General features: G+C 34.8%; 3 protein-coding genes across 4 annotated transcripts in view; 1 reads left to right on the forward strand and 2 right to left on the reverse strand.

Annotated features, from left to right (window-relative positions):
- Positions 1 to 4,135, reverse strand: part of LOC138178740 (tol-Pal system protein TolA) — a 6,229-nt gene extending 2,094 nt beyond the window's left edge. Inside the window, exons 1-4 of the mRNA XM_069110944.1 lie at positions 4,064 to 4,135; positions 3,417 to 3,590; positions 2,059 to 2,262; positions 1,118 to 1,404 (exon numbers count right to left, since the gene is read on the reverse strand). Of these exons, the coding sequence (XP_068967045.1) occupies positions 1,118 to 1,404; positions 2,059 to 2,262; positions 3,417 to 3,590; positions 4,064 to 4,135 (737 nt within the window). The remainder of the gene's footprint in view (positions 1 to 1,117; positions 1,405 to 2,058; positions 2,263 to 3,416; positions 3,591 to 4,063) is intronic.
- The window catches only part of LOC138178781 (nuclease SbcCD subunit C), a 26,122-nt gene extending 14,794 nt beyond the window's left edge, over positions 1 to 11,328 (forward strand). Inside the window, exons 1-2 of one of the 2 annotated variants that reach the window (XM_069111023.1) lie at positions 5,296 to 5,312; positions 9,842 to 11,328. In XM_069111023.1, coding sequence (XP_068967124.1) covers positions 9,880 to 11,022 — 1,143 coding nt within the window. In that variant the 5' untranslated portion in view covers positions 5,296 to 5,312; positions 9,842 to 9,879 and the 3' untranslated portion in view covers positions 11,023 to 11,328. Of the gene's footprint in view, positions 1 to 5,295; positions 5,313 to 9,841 lie in introns of those variants that run through there. The other variant, XM_069111022.1, reaches the window with a different exon arrangement.
- Positions 11,329 to 11,456: 128 nt separating this feature from the next.
- Positions 11,457 to 16,600, reverse strand: LOC138178780 (cytochrome P450 6a2). The gene is made up of 7 exons (XM_069111021.1): positions 15,341 to 16,600; positions 14,554 to 14,750; positions 13,221 to 13,590; positions 12,767 to 13,104; positions 12,439 to 12,666; positions 11,927 to 12,178; positions 11,457 to 11,770 (listed from the first exon to the last, which is right to left on the reverse strand). The coding sequence occupies exons 2-7, from the start codon at positions 14,735 to 14,737 to the stop codon at positions 11,604 to 11,606; spliced, it is 1,539 nt and encodes a 512-aa protein (XP_068967122.1). The 5' UTR covers positions 14,738 to 14,750; positions 15,341 to 16,600; the 3' UTR covers positions 11,457 to 11,603.
- Between the last annotated feature and the right edge of the window lie 464 nt (positions 16,601 to 17,064).

Here is a 17,064-nt window from a genome sequence, read left to right on the forward strand (position 1 = left end):
ATATAGTAAATGTTAAAGATGACCCAACTGAATATCCAGGCTTATTAGCATAATGGATAGTTAAAGTTTACATTCTGGTGGCAACTGGTGGTACAAGGGGAAAGGGGGTGATTCTACGCGAAAAAAGAAGTCGAAAATATAGAATAAAAAATATAGAATAAAAATTTATAGAATAAAAAAGAAAAACGTCAATCGAGACAACGATCTACAGTGAGATCCGTTATAACGAGACGCGATAAAGTGCACGCGTACCGAGCGAAAATTCAAAGTCGATTTTCTCGAAAACAAAGCCTCAAACGACAAATTGTTATTCTATATTTTCGACTTCTTTTTTCGCGTAGAATCACCCCCTTTCCGCTTGTACCGCCAGTTACCAACCACCCTGTATACTTGCCCCAAATATTTCGTAACATCTACATATATCTTCAGATTTATTTCTAATCGATTCAGATTTGTGGATTGATACAATCACGATAATCGGGACTCATAACGGTGTTAATGAAATTTCAAAATGTACTACGCCGTAAATACGTGAATATACAGAGCATTGTATCATAGAGCATGTTGCCTTTCGTGAACCCGCTTCAAAAACGATGCGAGAGATTCGTACGAGCATTCGATATACGCCTGGAAGTTTCTGTGAAATTCTTTGACACGACTACTGCAAGCTCGCATACAGACCATTTTGAACACCTTTTATGAATAGGTATGAAACAACTGCGACCATCGAAACACAGAACTGACTATAACTTCGATAGAAGGTCAGATAGTTCGCGCGAACTTTTTTCATCGTTTTCGTGCCTCCTGTCGATTGTCGAATCGCCGAATTGCCGATATAATGTTATTTGTATGTGTGTGACGTGACGCGAGCTTACTTTACGATCGCATCGAGAGTGGCGGCAAGTAGGAGCGAGAGTGCAGGTTACCTCTCCTCGCGTAAAGGACCCTCCGGCGACTCTTATGATACACCCTATATAAGTGCTGTACTTTCGAATATTTTCTCTGTATATACGTACGCGATAGTAGTTTAGGATTTCTTATTACGACCTAGAATTAAACGTAAATCGCGCAATATCTGGAGACCAGTATCGAGCCTAGGAAGAAGACGATCGGTTACCTTTTCATGATCTTCATCCTCCGAATGTTTTCCAGTCGCCTTTTGTTCCTACTGGCGTTGGCTTTCGCCTCGTTAGCGGCGGCATTTGCTTTAGCAGCTGCTCGATTCGTGTTGGCGAGTTCCTGTTTAGCGGCTCTCAGCTGATTCGACAGTTCCTCGACCCGTCGTTTCGCCGCGTCCACCAATTCTTCCTTGTCTCGTAAAGTTTTTTGAGCTCCATTCGCAGCAGCCTGGGCATTGGCCGCGTTCGCCTTAGCCGTTTGTACTGCGTGCGTCAGCGTCTTTAACTGCGTTGGATTAAAGTAAGCTAGCTTCTTTAATCAGGCTGCCGTTCTCATTTTTACGGTACATTGAAAGTATTTCTTAGTCATCCCGGATAGAGAAGTTGGAGGATCGTAAGACTGTGCGCTATTTGCAATAAGAATACAACGAGTGGTGTACGCACGTAGGTAGAAAACTAAGTTACTTCGGAGAACGGCGGCTGGGCGTAAGTACACGCGTATATACATACATTTACGCGTGTACGTAGAACATGTTGCTAAATACGTTGCATTCGCGTTATAAAATACATACGTACGTGGCGCTCTTTACGATCCTTTTCAAATATTTGACAGCATTTTCGAGAAAATTATCCAGTCGAATAAATTACCGTAAATAAGTCGAATTAAAATTATACGAAAGGATTTTTCTCCGTAGATATACCTTCTATGATTTACTGCGTTTTAACGTAACTTAAATAGACTTGCGTTCTATACGACCTATGTATACCTATTCCGTTTCGGTTAAGGTTCTTCCAATTTAATCGTACTTTTTTCATATCGTTCTGGTATTGTAAATAAGAATATAGAAAGTAAAACTATCTATTTGCGTTCGAAAATAAAGTTACTCGGATTCCAATTTACCAAGATATTTCTCAAGCGTATTAAATTCAAGTATATCACCTGATCTTGCGACTGACGCGCTGCTTGTAAAGCTGCGTTAACATTAGCTTGTTCCTGTTCCAAGGACGAGGATTCCTCTTGAACAACCGATTGCGCTTCTCTCACTTCTTCTTGTAACTGATCCACTACGACTTTCTTCCCTGTGAGCGCTTCCTCCGCTGCTTTTGCAGCCTGTACCGCTTTTTCAGCCAATTGTGTCTTTACCTGTGTATCACAATACGTTTGTATACATGTTCTGGTTCTGATTCTAGTAAATAACGAAACGACGACAGAATCAAACTCGCGCTATTTTTCGATTGGTACCCAGTGCCGAAGTAATGTTCGCCTAGGAAACGTTACAGACTACGTGTAACACAATTACTTTCACAGATGTTATTTTTAGTTGTTATGTGGGAATTATAGTTGAGCGATTTCGTAGAAAACGCGAGTTCACTCACACGGCCAGTATGTTTTCGCAAGAGAGAATAATGCGAACATTCATAGAATATGCGCATCCCACGTGTGAGAAACAAATCTGACGTAATTGGATTCGTTAGAGACGAGATTTGATTCGAGGCTTGGCGCAATATAGATCTTCTTTTTACGTCTAACGAGTTGCTGTTTCAAGAAACACGGAAAAGGTAATGAAAACTTGACAAATACTTCGCGCTTGTTCTCTGAAATAAAACAAATTATCGCATATTTGGTTATCGCATACAGCGACTCGTAAAATTCTTCCAACACTTACCACGGAATTCTTTTATGAATATACAATGTATTTTTACATTTTTATTAATACAGCTAAAAAAGCGAAAGCTACATTGGAATTCGCTTCATCTACCGAATATTACAATGAACATTTTAATTTGAATGTTTCATATGTTCTTGCGTGTTACGCGCGATGCTATACGCATTTTGTTCGCAAATCCGCAGTCTGCCAATAAGACACGACTATCGCGACTATAATGGTAAAATGAATCTAAAAACGCACATCGAAGTTCCATACACAACATAAATAGTCTGAAACATAAGATTGGCGCTAAAGATACTCTCGCTGAAATATCGTGGTTCGTTAATTTAACGAATATACCAAGTTCTTTAATCATTTTAGCGAATCATTTTGTGATCATTTTTTTTGTCACGTATGCTTCCAAAAATTTGTTTCAAGTTGCATCGATATAATCAAGATTGTCGTGTCTCGTTGCATCGTTTACGAGATTTCTGAATGTTTCGTATCGAATACACACGAAAGAGGTCTTTGGGAGGAGAGTTCGAGTATCCGAGCCGCTGTAAGCTTTTCAGAAGCTTTGGATATTAAACGACGAATCATCTGCTCGACTAAATGAAATGTAAACGCGTATTTGAAAAAAAGTAAGTACTTGACGAGCGGCTTGCTGACCAGCGATATTCTGCGCTTCCGAAGCAGCCTTAGCTTCCTGTGCAGCTTTCTGCGCGATGTTACTACTTTTCTCCGGAGTTTTCTTCGAATTGTTTGGATTGTTCGGATTGCGTGAACAAGTTGGGTCATCGGCGTAACGAATTTCTCTTTGGTTCTATCAGAATAATGCGACTGCCATTAATTACCAGCGGTTACGTTAATTACATGCGAGTGCCATTAAAAGTCAATCCATCTTTCAGAATAATTTGCAAACGTAATAATGTGCCACGCGTTACTCGTTTGTCACAAGTTATACACATAACGTTACTTCTATGTACCGTAATATTTCTTGTAAAAAGAGATTTTTTTTATGAATTCCACGTTATTCGTAAATCACACTGTGGCGTATGTAGCGAATAAAAATTGGGCGAAATAAATTTATCGGAATATGCGACGCGAAGGTTTTCACCGAAGGTTATTAAATGAATTTTCATTAGAATACAACTGCGCAAAAGAATGGCTGAACCGAGTGTAAGTGTAAGTGACTAATAAAAAGTATCATTAGGCTTACTAAGGCAACTGGAATCTTATGCACCCTTCCACAGTCAAAATATTCGAACGTCAGCAGTACTAAAATATTACGTTTACTTGGTTAGAAAATAACAGCCAGACGTTCTCGTAACGGTACTCACCGATGTAAAGAACGTAAAAGATGTACATTCTGGAAAGAAAAAATTTAGGTAAATGCCGGATTGTAATTCGTACAAATCATCATATATCAGAATATAAAATTATTTATTTCGAATTAGTACGACGTGTGAAAGCACATTGACGAGAGAAACGAATGAAACGCGATTGTATCGAAGTATCGGATTTGCATATCGAAGAAGGATGAATGGTTATAGTAGTAGATGTAGCGTACCTACGATATATCATCGGATATTCTTCGTTTCACTTTTTAATTATTAAAAGAAACAATTATTAAAAGAAACGCAATTATTATCTTCTTTGTAAAAATTACATAGGTAGAAACTTGAAATAAACCACTTTGGATATTGTAAATTCAATCGTATTGAAATAAATGTTCGTTATCAGGGTCGAATATCTTTTACATCTGTGTATACTGGTATAGTGGTTTTCGACTGGTAATTTCAAGTAATTTTTCATCCCTCGCATACTTCTTTTAAGCCTTCTCTGGTTCAAAAAATAAAAAAATGCCAAAAGAATTTGTTTCAAATCAAGGTAACATGTAGCAATGAAAACTGCTGGATGATATTCCAAAAACTTGAACAAAATACAATTATCGAGCGTATATCGGTTAGTCTACCTAATTTTTTATAACGATATCATAAATAGACTGCTGATATTCATGCAAATTCATATTTGCAAATATTCAGAATTAGACACATGGAACCTAATCAGCCACCCTTTTCAGCTATCATCGTAGACACTATATTTTTGCATAAACGTATTCCGTGTATTTCTGTGCTTGTCAATCTCTCGCTTAATTATTCATGTACGATGCTATTTCTTTCTTCCTTTTCAAGTTGTTGTACGTTATATATCTGCTATTTGGAATTTAGATTGGAACGACGTAAAACGTACGAGTGATATATGGATACATTACTTATTTTGTAACAAGCTGATTTCAAAATAAAAAGAAAACGCGGTTTACTACAAATTTGAGCTACGTTATTTCTTTAAAGAAAAGTCATTGTGCACCGTTATTCTCGATATCCTGAACCCCTTCCGTAACTACCGTATTACCATTAGCTCATGGTACAGGCCTATAAGAGCTACGATAACCAAGTAAGTGGTATCAGTTTATAGTTGTTTCTTCGAGCTGCAACAGCAAGGATTCTGTAAACGTTTGACCGTTTGACCAGTCTTGAACTTTGTGAGTACTACAAGTTTGTTGACAATTTATCATTTATTTACGTTTGTAGTTGTCCAGGTAACGAGAGAAAGTTTCTAATAATTTCACTTTTTCAACATTTCGTTCCTCAGGAAGCATTTCACTCGAACACAAATAGCTTGGAATTAGAATTTATCAAAAAGCTTCCTTTTTCAAACATTTCCTTCAATTATTAACTTGTAGCTATTGCGTGTGCTATTATCGCAGGATAAATTTGAAATTTGCAGAAATTTCATGCATTTTTGAATAATAATTTTCGACAAGATTCGTATTCCATATAACTGTATTCAAAATGATATTACGGTGGATGAAATAATGGGAAAAAATTAGAAAATCGAAAAGTTATTCAAAATTAGTAATTAATTAATTTCGTACATAAAATGCATTCGACGTACAGATATTCTGTACTCGCCCTCATTTTCTGTAATCGATAAAATATTCTATATATTTTTATACGTATCTTGTGAATAATTGGTAATCTTTGTCCTCGTATTAATCAGTTTTACCACCCTTCGGAAGAGCGAAATTTGTTTTACACAGTGTACCTTCGTTTATTCATATGCACAACTATGTCGCATATCTTCTGAGATTTAGGTGCAATGTAAATTACATTTTGTGTACCTCACTATGTATGCATCCTGAATTTATGTGAAAATAATACTTGATTTAACTGTTTTTAAATATAAACAGTTGGAATAAATGTAAAATAAAGGTAAATATTAAAATATTAAAATACCAAGATTTTACAGAAATTTATTCGAGAAATTTTGTAAATGATGCGAATATCAATTCTCAGAAGTAGACTGCGGATGTGTATGCTCTTATGGGAAACTTAAAGGTACAAAAGCGTACAAAAACAAATTTCTATTTAGATTTAATTTTATTTTATTTTTTTTTTGTCATTTTGACGAAAGCATGAATTTGCATAAACACATCGCATAAGTGACGAAGATAAAAGTGAGGGATACTGTGTGTAGAAAATTATAATTAAGCTTCATTTCAAATGCAGCAGAATCGATTAATTGATATCATTGTTGCGCTGTGTTTCAAACATGTACCACCGGTATCCATTCCTTGACATATTTTCGCAATTTTTAAACATTCTTGGTAGAATTATTCTCACGGCCACGGATGAGTTGTATAATAACTTGCATTAAGTACACCTTAGGTTCTATTTGAAATCTAATACAAATATTTCCATTTAATTAACATAACTATTTAATTATCGTTATATAAATATTTTCCTATATATTAAAAACCTTTGTTTCTAAAGTTATTACGTTCATTAACGTTTAGTAACCTTCTCTTTCGATTTATTAACAAAACTTTTCGAAAATGTTCGTCCTCATATTACTTGCAGTAACTTATTATACTATTTTATCACATCGCTATTGAAAATCTGTAATTTTACTCGTCGAATGCATATTTATCAACGATGATAACGTACGGTTAAAAATCTTTTTACTAATTCGTTAAAAAATAACTTCAACCGCATAAATCTTATCTCTTCTTTGTTACATTTGATACATCGTTGCGGACGTTTAATAAATATCACTGCTTTCTTACTATTTACGAGCATCTAGAATGTACAATTTGAGTATTTTCGTTGTAAATGTCTAAATGTACTCATGTAAAAATAAATGTAAAAATGTACTCATAGTACATTTTTTCAGCTTGAACGAACGTCATTCAAAGTTCTTACGATCACATACAGATAAGGTCTGCTTCCCATTGATTTAATTATGCACTTATGCGCATTATACATACGTACACGCAGTGCTTTTTAGAGCGTAACGGAACTAGATATTCAATTTTGAACCGCCGTGACTTGCAACAGAGTTGCACCAAAAAAAATGGGACGTACGTCATGAATAATTAACGTTGATCCGAAATATCGTAAAAGGATTTCATTGATACATCGTAAAGATTGAATTTGCATTGATCATAATTAAAATATAGCGGACATGAGTTGTCCTTTAAATACATTCTACTATCGAATGAAAGTTTGCTCCGATACGATTAGTATATTTACGTCTTATAAAATTAAATAAAATAAAAACTATTAAATAATAAATAGCAAATTAAAATAATACTTTAATCGTTAGAATTAGGAATTAACGAAGATTTGTAAATAAATCGCGAAGCTAATATGATTACTTTTCGATAAACAGAGCGCAGTTCGTGCTTCTAAAATTACTCGCTTCTGGAGCAAATTGCCCGAAAATTGATGTGACTTTTGCGTATTCGTCATAGCTAACGTTAATTAACACGTAGTTATTATTATTAAAAATTACAAATTGCAATTCACAACAATCTCTCTGAGCAAGTTATTATGTCTGCTTCTGTGGAAACAAATTTGTCCAAATAAGAAATAATTTATTTCTATTTTTTATTTGAACTCTCAGATAACGAATGACTCTCTGCTTAAATAATTATATAAATAATAATTTATTCCATAACGCCCTACATCAAAGGCTAGTCGTTATCGAAACAAACTTTTACTCAAACGATCGTTCGAATAAAATATGTATTCTATTTATTTACTCTATTATTTTATACTAAATGATGTTACTTAAGTAAAGATGTATTTGGAACATAAGTTAAGTTAAGTGGTATTTCTTATTTATTGTATTTTTTTATTGTTATTTAGTGGTATTTGTTATTATTGAAATTTAGATATTTGTTATTTGACTTTGTCAGGAAAATAATTTTCCTCCCATCGATGGTATTTACTTCTACTGTAATCTTTATATTCCGATGCTCTATATTTTATTTGTATTATTCTTCGTATTTTCAGTTTTATTCGATTTGTGTCCAATAGATGTTACGCGACTAGCATAGTGTTGATTTTCTTAACAAATGCTTCTCTTCCATCATCGGGTGCGTTTAAACCATTGTTTTCTCTTACTACTCCTATCAATGACTATGCAAGTCAATTGTTCGATGAGATGTTTGAATTTCAAGTTGTACTAAGAGTGAATAATTTATAATAATTATATTATTACCATTATTATACAGGGTGGTTGGTAACTGGTGGTACAAGCGGAAAGGGGGTGATTCTATGCGAAAAAAGAAGTCGAAAATATAGAATAACAATTTTTCGTTGGAGGCTTTGTTTTCGAGAAAATCGACTTTGAATTTTCGGTCGGTACGCGTGCACTTTATCATCACGCCTCGTTATAACGGATCTCACTGTAGATCATTGTTTCGATGGAAAAATTAAAAAAAAAAATTTTTATTCTATATTTTCGACTTCTTTTTTCGCGTGGAATCACCCCCTTTCCGCTTGTACCATCAGTTACCAACCACCCTGTATATTATTATATATATATAGTAATCTACTTATTGTAACTTATTCGCTCTTAGTACATAGTTATATTCTTACTCTTTACTGATCCTGGTTTTATTGCATAGCAATAGAATAATTATTAATGAAAGTATCAAACATATGATATTTACGATGCAGAATATTTGTGTGAAACTCGATTTATAAGACCCATGGAAATATTATTGACCTAGCAAAAAAGTTACCCTGCATTATGCACTATCACCGCGGCAAAGCCGTGCTACCAATCTTCTATGACTAATACACGCTAAAATGTGAAAGGCACAAAGGTTTCCAGTGGGAGTGTCCAAAAAAAGGTACATACGCAAGTGTAGCAGCTTCGAACTCGAGACAAATGCACTAGTTTAACCAGCGAAACTCATAGTAGCATTATTTTTTTAGGGGAAATTAGTTATATTTGTTGTTATTCCCGCGAATAATTTCAACTACATACCGATGAAATTGTAAGAATTATTTTTCGATTAAATATATCTCCTATCGTGTTTCGTTCTCTGATATGTAGATTGCTTTTTTAATTTTACAAAATCTCCCGGCTATGTCGCATAAAGAAACTAATTAAAAGTACGGAATTTTCACGGTAAATATAAAACAGAAATCTTTCTAAATATCGTTAACACGTTGATTGCCACAGTGGTCATCGATCAACCATATTGCTACATTTTTTTAAACGATTAAAACAAAATACTTCTGTGTCAAAGTTTAAGAGGGTAAATAATTTTCTACGAAGGAGTATTTAAGCTTTATAGGCAGTGTCGTTAATCGAATAGTTACTTTGATAGAACTTTGTATTTTGTAGTATCGTTGACGCTTCGACGTGTTTTCTATCCTGATCTCTACGCAATATTCTGCTGTTGTCAAATTCAGAGATCGGAGAATTGTCACGAGAATTTCCCACCGCTATATTCAATTAATCATACTTTTATATCTAACTCAATGTACGCGGTATAAACGTAACGAATAAGTGAGAAAAATAATAGAGTAAAATATTTATCTTTTATTGTGCAAAATTGTCGAATAATATTTATCGCTTTCACCATAATCGTTAACGATCGATAACTTTTATCATTGTCGATTTGTCATTTTCGGAATTATACATTTTGATTTTCTTATACATATAGCAATATGTATTATGTTTATGTACGGAAATAAAATTTTCTTCTTACAGATTAAACCTACGAGAAAGGAGATAATTTCAAACCAAGAATGAAGACACTGCTGCTGCTATTCGCGTGTATTTGTTTGGCAGAATGTGGTGCAGGAAGAAAGCACACTCGCGAGCAACAAGCTCAAGGTTACGAATACGAATACGCTCAGGAATCTGCGCTATCTGGCCCCCTAGTAGCTGCAGGTCCACTCGCTCATGGCCGTGGACTGCCTCATCCCGGGTTCAGCGTTGGTGGTCCTTTAGCTAATATCGCGAAAGGCGCGGCAGAACAAGCTCACACGCAGTTAAATAATCAACATTCCGCGGCCGGACAAGCCGCGTTCGTGGCGAAAAATACCTTAGCGCAAGCTGCTTCGCAGTCAGCGGCTACCGCGGCTGCGGCACTCGCTGGCAAACAGATCGTGGTCCAAGGGCTGGAGCAACAATCGAGAGATGCCCACGTAGCGGTAGACGGGGAGAACCTGCAACTGCAACAAGCGGAACGTGCCGCAAACGCAGCAAGGACCACCGCCAAACAAGCGATGCAGCAGTTGCAAGTGGTTACAGCGGCCTTAAACGCGGCACAGGCGACGGCTGACCGCGCAGCGCAAGCTGCCGCGGAATCGGCGGCCGAGTTGGCGGCGCAAACCACCATGCTTGGTCAGGCGAAGGCAAGAGCGGAGTCGGTGGACGAGCAACTCACTGCTGCTCGCCTCGATTACGAAACCACTCAAGCGGCCGCTGAGAAAGCTGCGAGCGCAGCCGCAGCCGCGCAGAATAACGCTGCCGCTGCCGCTGCACACGTTGCCGATGCTGCCGCTGATTCTGCGCTTTTGGCTCACCAGCCGATCAATCCCTCTCCGCTCCCGAAACTTCCTCCACCTCGGCACGGTGCTCTCGGAGAACCTGCCGTTCTCAATGCAGGTCTTCATGAACCCAGTGCCCTTCTCGCATCTGGCCCGCTCCACCAAGCTGACGCTCTCCGTTCACCTGCTGCGCTTCACCAAGCGGAAGCTCTCCGTCTTTCCTCCGGACTTCATGAAGCTGCCGCGCTCCAGGAAGCCGCTCTTCGCGCGTCCAGCCTGCTTCACGAAGCTGGTCCAGCACTTCAATCTCCAAGCGGTCTTCATCGCTCGGAGTTGCTTAGCCTAGCCAATGCTTTACCTACCGATAGTTACGATATTAAAGGTTATCGATACTAGATTCCTTCGGATTGGACATTTTAGACGAATCTAGTACTTGTTACCGTCTTCATTCAGGAATAACGAAATATTATGTTCCATGTGTCAGACTGTGAAATAAAATATTGTTGAAATGTCAAATATCTTCTGCCTGACCTCTTCATCTTTGTCCTTTTAAATCTCTAACTAATTGATTTCCTTTCGTCTGCTTCTCCCCCCCCCCCCCCGAAATAGTACGAAAATATAAATGTTATCAAATTTATCAAAATAAAACACGACATAGATTTAAGAATATTGGGCAATAACAATCTCCGTTACTTTATTTCCAAATCTAGAGATGTATAAAACAAAAAATAAAGAATTAACGTGAACTAAAAGTTTACTTTCCATACTTTTCCTCCTTTGCGTCTTTTTTTGAGTTATTATTATCATTTATCTTAAAAACCATAAAAATAGACTTTTTTCTCGTATTTCGCATAATTTTATTTTTCGACAACTGCAGAATTTTTTCTATAAAAAATAATCCGTAAAAAGTGTGTAAAAATTACTTGTAAACGTGTAACATAAATACGTCGTTATTGTTAATATTCTTAACGATGCAGTCACTTTAATGGCTCGATAGTCAAGTGTACACCACCCTTTGGTATTAATATAAGAGATCCCGGTTCATAATCCAAAGTAGTTGGCGTGTCTGGTGCGAATGTCATTTTATTTTTTAACAAAGCATTTATTACAGCAACCTTTGTTTGTATAAGGCCAAATCTTAATCCTAAAATGTAGAAACAACAAAAATTTTTTAATTTATTACTCATTGAAAATATCATTGTCGAGTTACGTTTTAATTTGACGAGATAGAATTTCCTATCGTTATCATAAATTGAGTAGGTATATTTACGTAAGAAGATACTTTGAAAAATATATTTACCAATACATATTCTTGGTCCTTCGCCAAATGGTAAATACGCATAAGGATGTCTAGTTTTTATATTTTCTTCGGAGAATCGTTCTGGATCAAATTTATCCGGGTTTGGGTATATGTTGGCATCTCGATGAATACCAAAAACGGGTATTGTCACAGCAATTCCTTTAGGTATGACAAATTTTGTTCCCTCCATTGTTGTTTCGTTTGTGCAAATACGGTTTAGGATAGTAACCGGAGGATATTTCCGTAATGTTTCTGAAACGAATCGATAAAAATATAAAATTAATTCAAAATAATCAAATATTCGACAAATTTTCAAAATATGGTGCTTTCTATAATTAGTTGATACATAAAGATTTTCAATCAATTTTCTATCGAGATTCTACGTTTTTTATTATATCCTTAATAACAGAGATTTGCATAAAAGTTCACAGTCCAGTTATGCAACACCTTAGAAACGTTTTAATGTTTTAAATTTAACGTTGCTAATCGTTATAGTGCAGTCATATACATACCAGAGATCACTTTATGGAGATAAGTCATTTCGTTTACAGCATCGTATGTCAGATCACCACCATGCTTCTCCAGCTGTGTTTGAATTTCTTCGCGTACTTTATTCTGTATATCTTGATGCATCGCTAATTCATACAGGCAGAATGTTACTGTAGTCGAAGATGTTTCAAAACCAGCCAAGTAGAAGACGAAAGCTTGTGCAGCAGCCTCCGTCATTGTCAATTTATTTTCTATTTGTACCACGACAAAATAATAATTTTGTATTATCGTTGTCCTTAATATCGAAATATTTATCAATACGAGAAGTTATTTAAACGAAAGGATAACTACTTGCAAGAGTTGCTGCTTCCGAGTTATCGTCTGCTTCCACATATCCATTTCTCATTAACTGCATCAATAAATTCAAAAAATCTTTTCGTTCGATGTTATTCGATTCTCTATATTCCACAGTTTCTTTAAACACATTTATAAAAAAGTTTGTAACATCTTTATCGGTATATGGTATGGAAAAGAAATCAAAAACCTGCGGGGCCCATACGATAAGAGCATTCCAAAGAGGCTTCGGATCAAATATCTTCTTTCCCCAATAGCGAAATTCGTTGTCCGGATTCTCCAAGCTATCGCACGTTATTCCAAATGCTGCTGACATGATAATGTCGACGGCATATCTGAAAAAGTATTGATTTACAAGCACGCGTTTATGTTCACGAATACAAGTGCTCTACTATCGAGTCTATTTGTTGTCAAACCATCGATCGATGTATGATACGCGAGAAACACGTACCTCGAAAATACGTCTTTTACGTCGATCGTCGATCTTGTCTGTGCCTTTTCTTCCAAATATGTTGCTAGGGTATTTCCAATGTCTTTCATAATCGGAAACATCTGTTTAAGTTTTCCCGCAGTAAAAGTCGGTGTTAATTTTACTCTCAAATTCCTCCACTTTTTTCCAGGTAATTGAAATAGATGTCCGGACAGCGGATCCGTTTTTTCGTTACAAAAAAATCCACGATCGTGGAAATTTGTAAACTGTTTTGCCAGTACGTCTCGAATTAAATCAAGATCGTTTATAATCAAAAATGGTTTGTGAAGCATATAGATACCAACAAGAGGATGCTGTTTATATCGATGATAAATATCTCCGAAAAACTCGGCTACAAAATAAAACCTTGATGATAAACACATATACGTAGCTACTCGTAAATTATGAATAATGCACGTGTTTTTAACGTCTTTTCACATCTCCTTCAAAATGAGACCAACTAATCGTATTAACTGTACAAACTGGGAAACAATCACTGAAAACACCGTGTTCCAGTCGATTGTTACCAAACTGCAATCGATTATATTAAAGTTTACAGACATTGGCTATCCAGAGTCGTTAAATATACTCTTAATACTCTGCTGGGTCAACAATGACTTTTCTTTACCAACAATCTTATTATGTCTATGTGAAAGATGAAGATGAGATGCCGCCACGGTGCATTTCTCAAAAGCCGATAATTTTTAGAATCTGCAAGCATTGTAGTCGTGTTAACGCTTCGAGCACCGTATGCTCTGACAAACATATAGCCTGAATTGCCGCGTGTAGCAATGGATATTATATCTAACATATTGATAATGGTTTCGTATTATTCGAGCACGTAATGTGAAAAGACTTTCATAACGTTTCGTTTATAGCATACATTGCCATTTTTACTGTTTCATTTAACAATAGTTGACATTTTTATAGGATACCGCATGAGATATGTCTGTGATATGTATATGATCTTCCTTTGATTATTGACCGATCCAAGTTAACTAATATGCAGCTTTTGTACAATTTAATTGCACGAAATCGAAAGAATTAATTGTAAAATACGACTACGATACTAATACGAAACAATTTTCACAGTGATTGTCTTGTCAATTTTCACACTTCTTTAACGATTTTTATTCCAATACGATTTGATATTAATAAAATTCCAGTAAAAAAACTGTATGCAACTAATAACAACTTTCAAATAAAATGACTTTTTAATTTAAAGGTTAGTACCAGCATTTTTCTTGATTTGCTGAGTCGAATTTTAGAGTAAAATGATTGACATTAGTTTTATATTTATTCACAGTGATCTTACCTTGTGATCGTTTACCAATTACAATTGGCATTATATTACCAGTAGGGAAGGTAGGTTCGACATAAAATACTCCTCTTTTCTGCCAAAATTTAAAGATATGTAGTTTGTAATAGATGTACCATCCGGCAATTATAACGCTTGAAATAGCCAAAATATCTGATATGAACCACGTAGCTAATAACATTATGCTTGATTGTCTGTAACGCAAATGCAAACATTAAATTCAACAAAATCCGAATTTCTTTCGTCAGTGTATTATTTATATTCTATAGTGTTTAGAAGATTTAACAAATTCTTTCGATTACTTCAATATGTTGAAATATATTTATTATATATATAATATTATAACGCGATTTAATTCTAATTAAACAATGATTCTATCTGTACAGCTACAAAATAGAACATTTGGACATTTCCTAAGTGCATGATTTTACATTGTTTATGTTCTCCTTTAAAAATTATTTATTCTCGTACTTAGAGAACATTAAATCGTTCAAATAAACGGACAGATATAATCTTCAAATTTTTGTTATAATTAGAGTTCGTTAATTTATTATAATTCACACGCAATAACACTACAAGAACTTTTATTTTTTTTCTATTTTTCATCCTAGTAGAACGTGAATATACCGAGCCTAAAGAAATGTAGCAAACACAAAATTATTTTATAATTTTTTAATTAAACAATCTTTCATACAAAGTTATAAATAGTAATTATTATCTTACAAATAACAATACATAATAAAAAGAATACTCAAAAAAAAATTCCTAATAAATTATTTCCAACCTTGTACGTTACTTTCAAGGAAGAATCACACTTTATGACGAATAATGATATAAAACAATTTCTACGTTCGTATCGTTGAACGCCTTACTTTACTCTGCCTAGGTGTACGAACTTGTATTAAAAAGGAAGCTGTGTTTCATGTTATATAGAACTTCTAAAGTAATAGTTAACATAAATACATGTTGCACGTATTATATAAGAAATAGAATGTAATGTATCATACATATGATTCAACAATTCTCATCAATTTCTGGTAATTATCTCGATGATGTCACAAACTTAATGCCCCTAATCATATTTTCTAAGATTACGCTTTCCTTTAACAATTTTCACAATCGATATTTATATAGTAGCAATAATGGTAATTTTGTATGAATTTCTAATAGAACTTTACATTTCGTTTCATAGACAATTACACTTACAGGAGTTAGTTAGACATAGACCTAGTTAGCTATTTCCATTGATTGCTATATATACTTACTAAAATATAGAACGGCAATTTTCAAATTTGAACGAAGAAGCACGGGCAAGACTCATAAAATGAATACACGTTAAAGAGATGTTTCAACTGAATCCTGTCATCGTGACATCCATGACTATAAGTTAGTGGTAAGACATGCTTTAAAGTTGTCCAGTTACAATTGCATAGAGTCATTATTTACATATTAGTTATACATCAGCTGATTTATTTATAATACATGTGTGTATATCGCATGTATGTACATATATAATTAAATTTAAATGCAGATATATCTAATGTAGAATAAAATTAGTCTTTTATATGAAACAGTTGTAATTATCAACGTTACAAGTATTTAACAAAACGCTCGATAATTTATCAACAATATGATACAAATCTCTTGTAATTGCAACGAAAAATGATGTGTCATGGCTAAGACGTACGTAAATAATTATAAGTTGGACACATGGTCTGAAAAAAACACTTTCATAAAAAATTAGAACCGTCTGGAAACGATTACAACAGGTAAACAAGAGAGCCGTAAAATTGCAATTCACTGTATCATATCATAAAATCAGTTTAGGAACGATAATAAAGCGTTGTGTTATATATATTTTTGGAAAATTATTTACGCGAAATTATTTACGCTTAATGTATTATACGGAACCCGTACGCGAAACGTTTCATTATTACTTAAATCCTATTAATATATTATTACTGTTACATTCACTCAAAATTGTGTACGTACATACAGCAACGGACAAAAGAAATTTGATAAGATTAAAAGAGCAGCATGAATTTACAAAATCGATTTTTCTATACATATTATTCTATACATACATACATATACGTATGTATAGATAATGTATGTAATGATATGATGTATGATAATGATACTGTATGTATGTAAATAATAATCCTTGCACTAATTCTTACACTAAAGTTTGAATTTACGTAAAAAAAAAAATATATTCGAGTTTGCTGTTGATTTTTCTGAATAGATATGTATGTGTTGAAGTGGTCACCACTTATAAGAAAACTCTACATCTGGTCTTTTTAGTTTTCTCAAGCACTGAAGCCATCGACAGCGCGTAGACAAAAGACTGCGACGAAGTCAGATCATAAACAGTAGACAGGCGACGTTGGCTTCGGGGTTTTCAGTTATTGGGTAACACAGCTAGCGTGCGGATCTGGACCAGCTCAAATTGTATTCTTATTTATAATTACACTTCTATTTAAATATATTTTCTGCCTTACAATTTAT

The sequence above is a fragment of the Bombus flavifrons genome, chromosome 4 (assembly GCF_040668555.2).
Source record: "Bombus flavifrons isolate JBK064 chromosome 4, iyBomFlav1_principal, whole genome shotgun sequence".
Taxonomy (NCBI): domain Eukaryota; kingdom Metazoa; phylum Arthropoda; class Insecta; order Hymenoptera; family Apidae; genus Bombus; species Bombus flavifrons.

Excerpts from the sequence above, each read along its gene's own strand:
- LOC138178780 (XM_069111021.1), bottom strand. The coding sequence starts at position 14,737 with ATGTTATTAGCTACGTGGTTCATATCAGATATTTTGGCTATTTCAAGC. Across the intron at positions 12,667-12,766 it reads GGAAGCAGCAACTCTTGCAA|AAAATAAATTGACAATGACG; the intron begins GTAGTTATCCTT and ends TGGTACAAATAG. Across the intron at positions 11,771-11,926 it reads AGGACCAAGAATATGTATTG|GATTAAGATTTGGCCTTATA; the intron begins GTAAATATATTT and ends TCTACATTTTAG.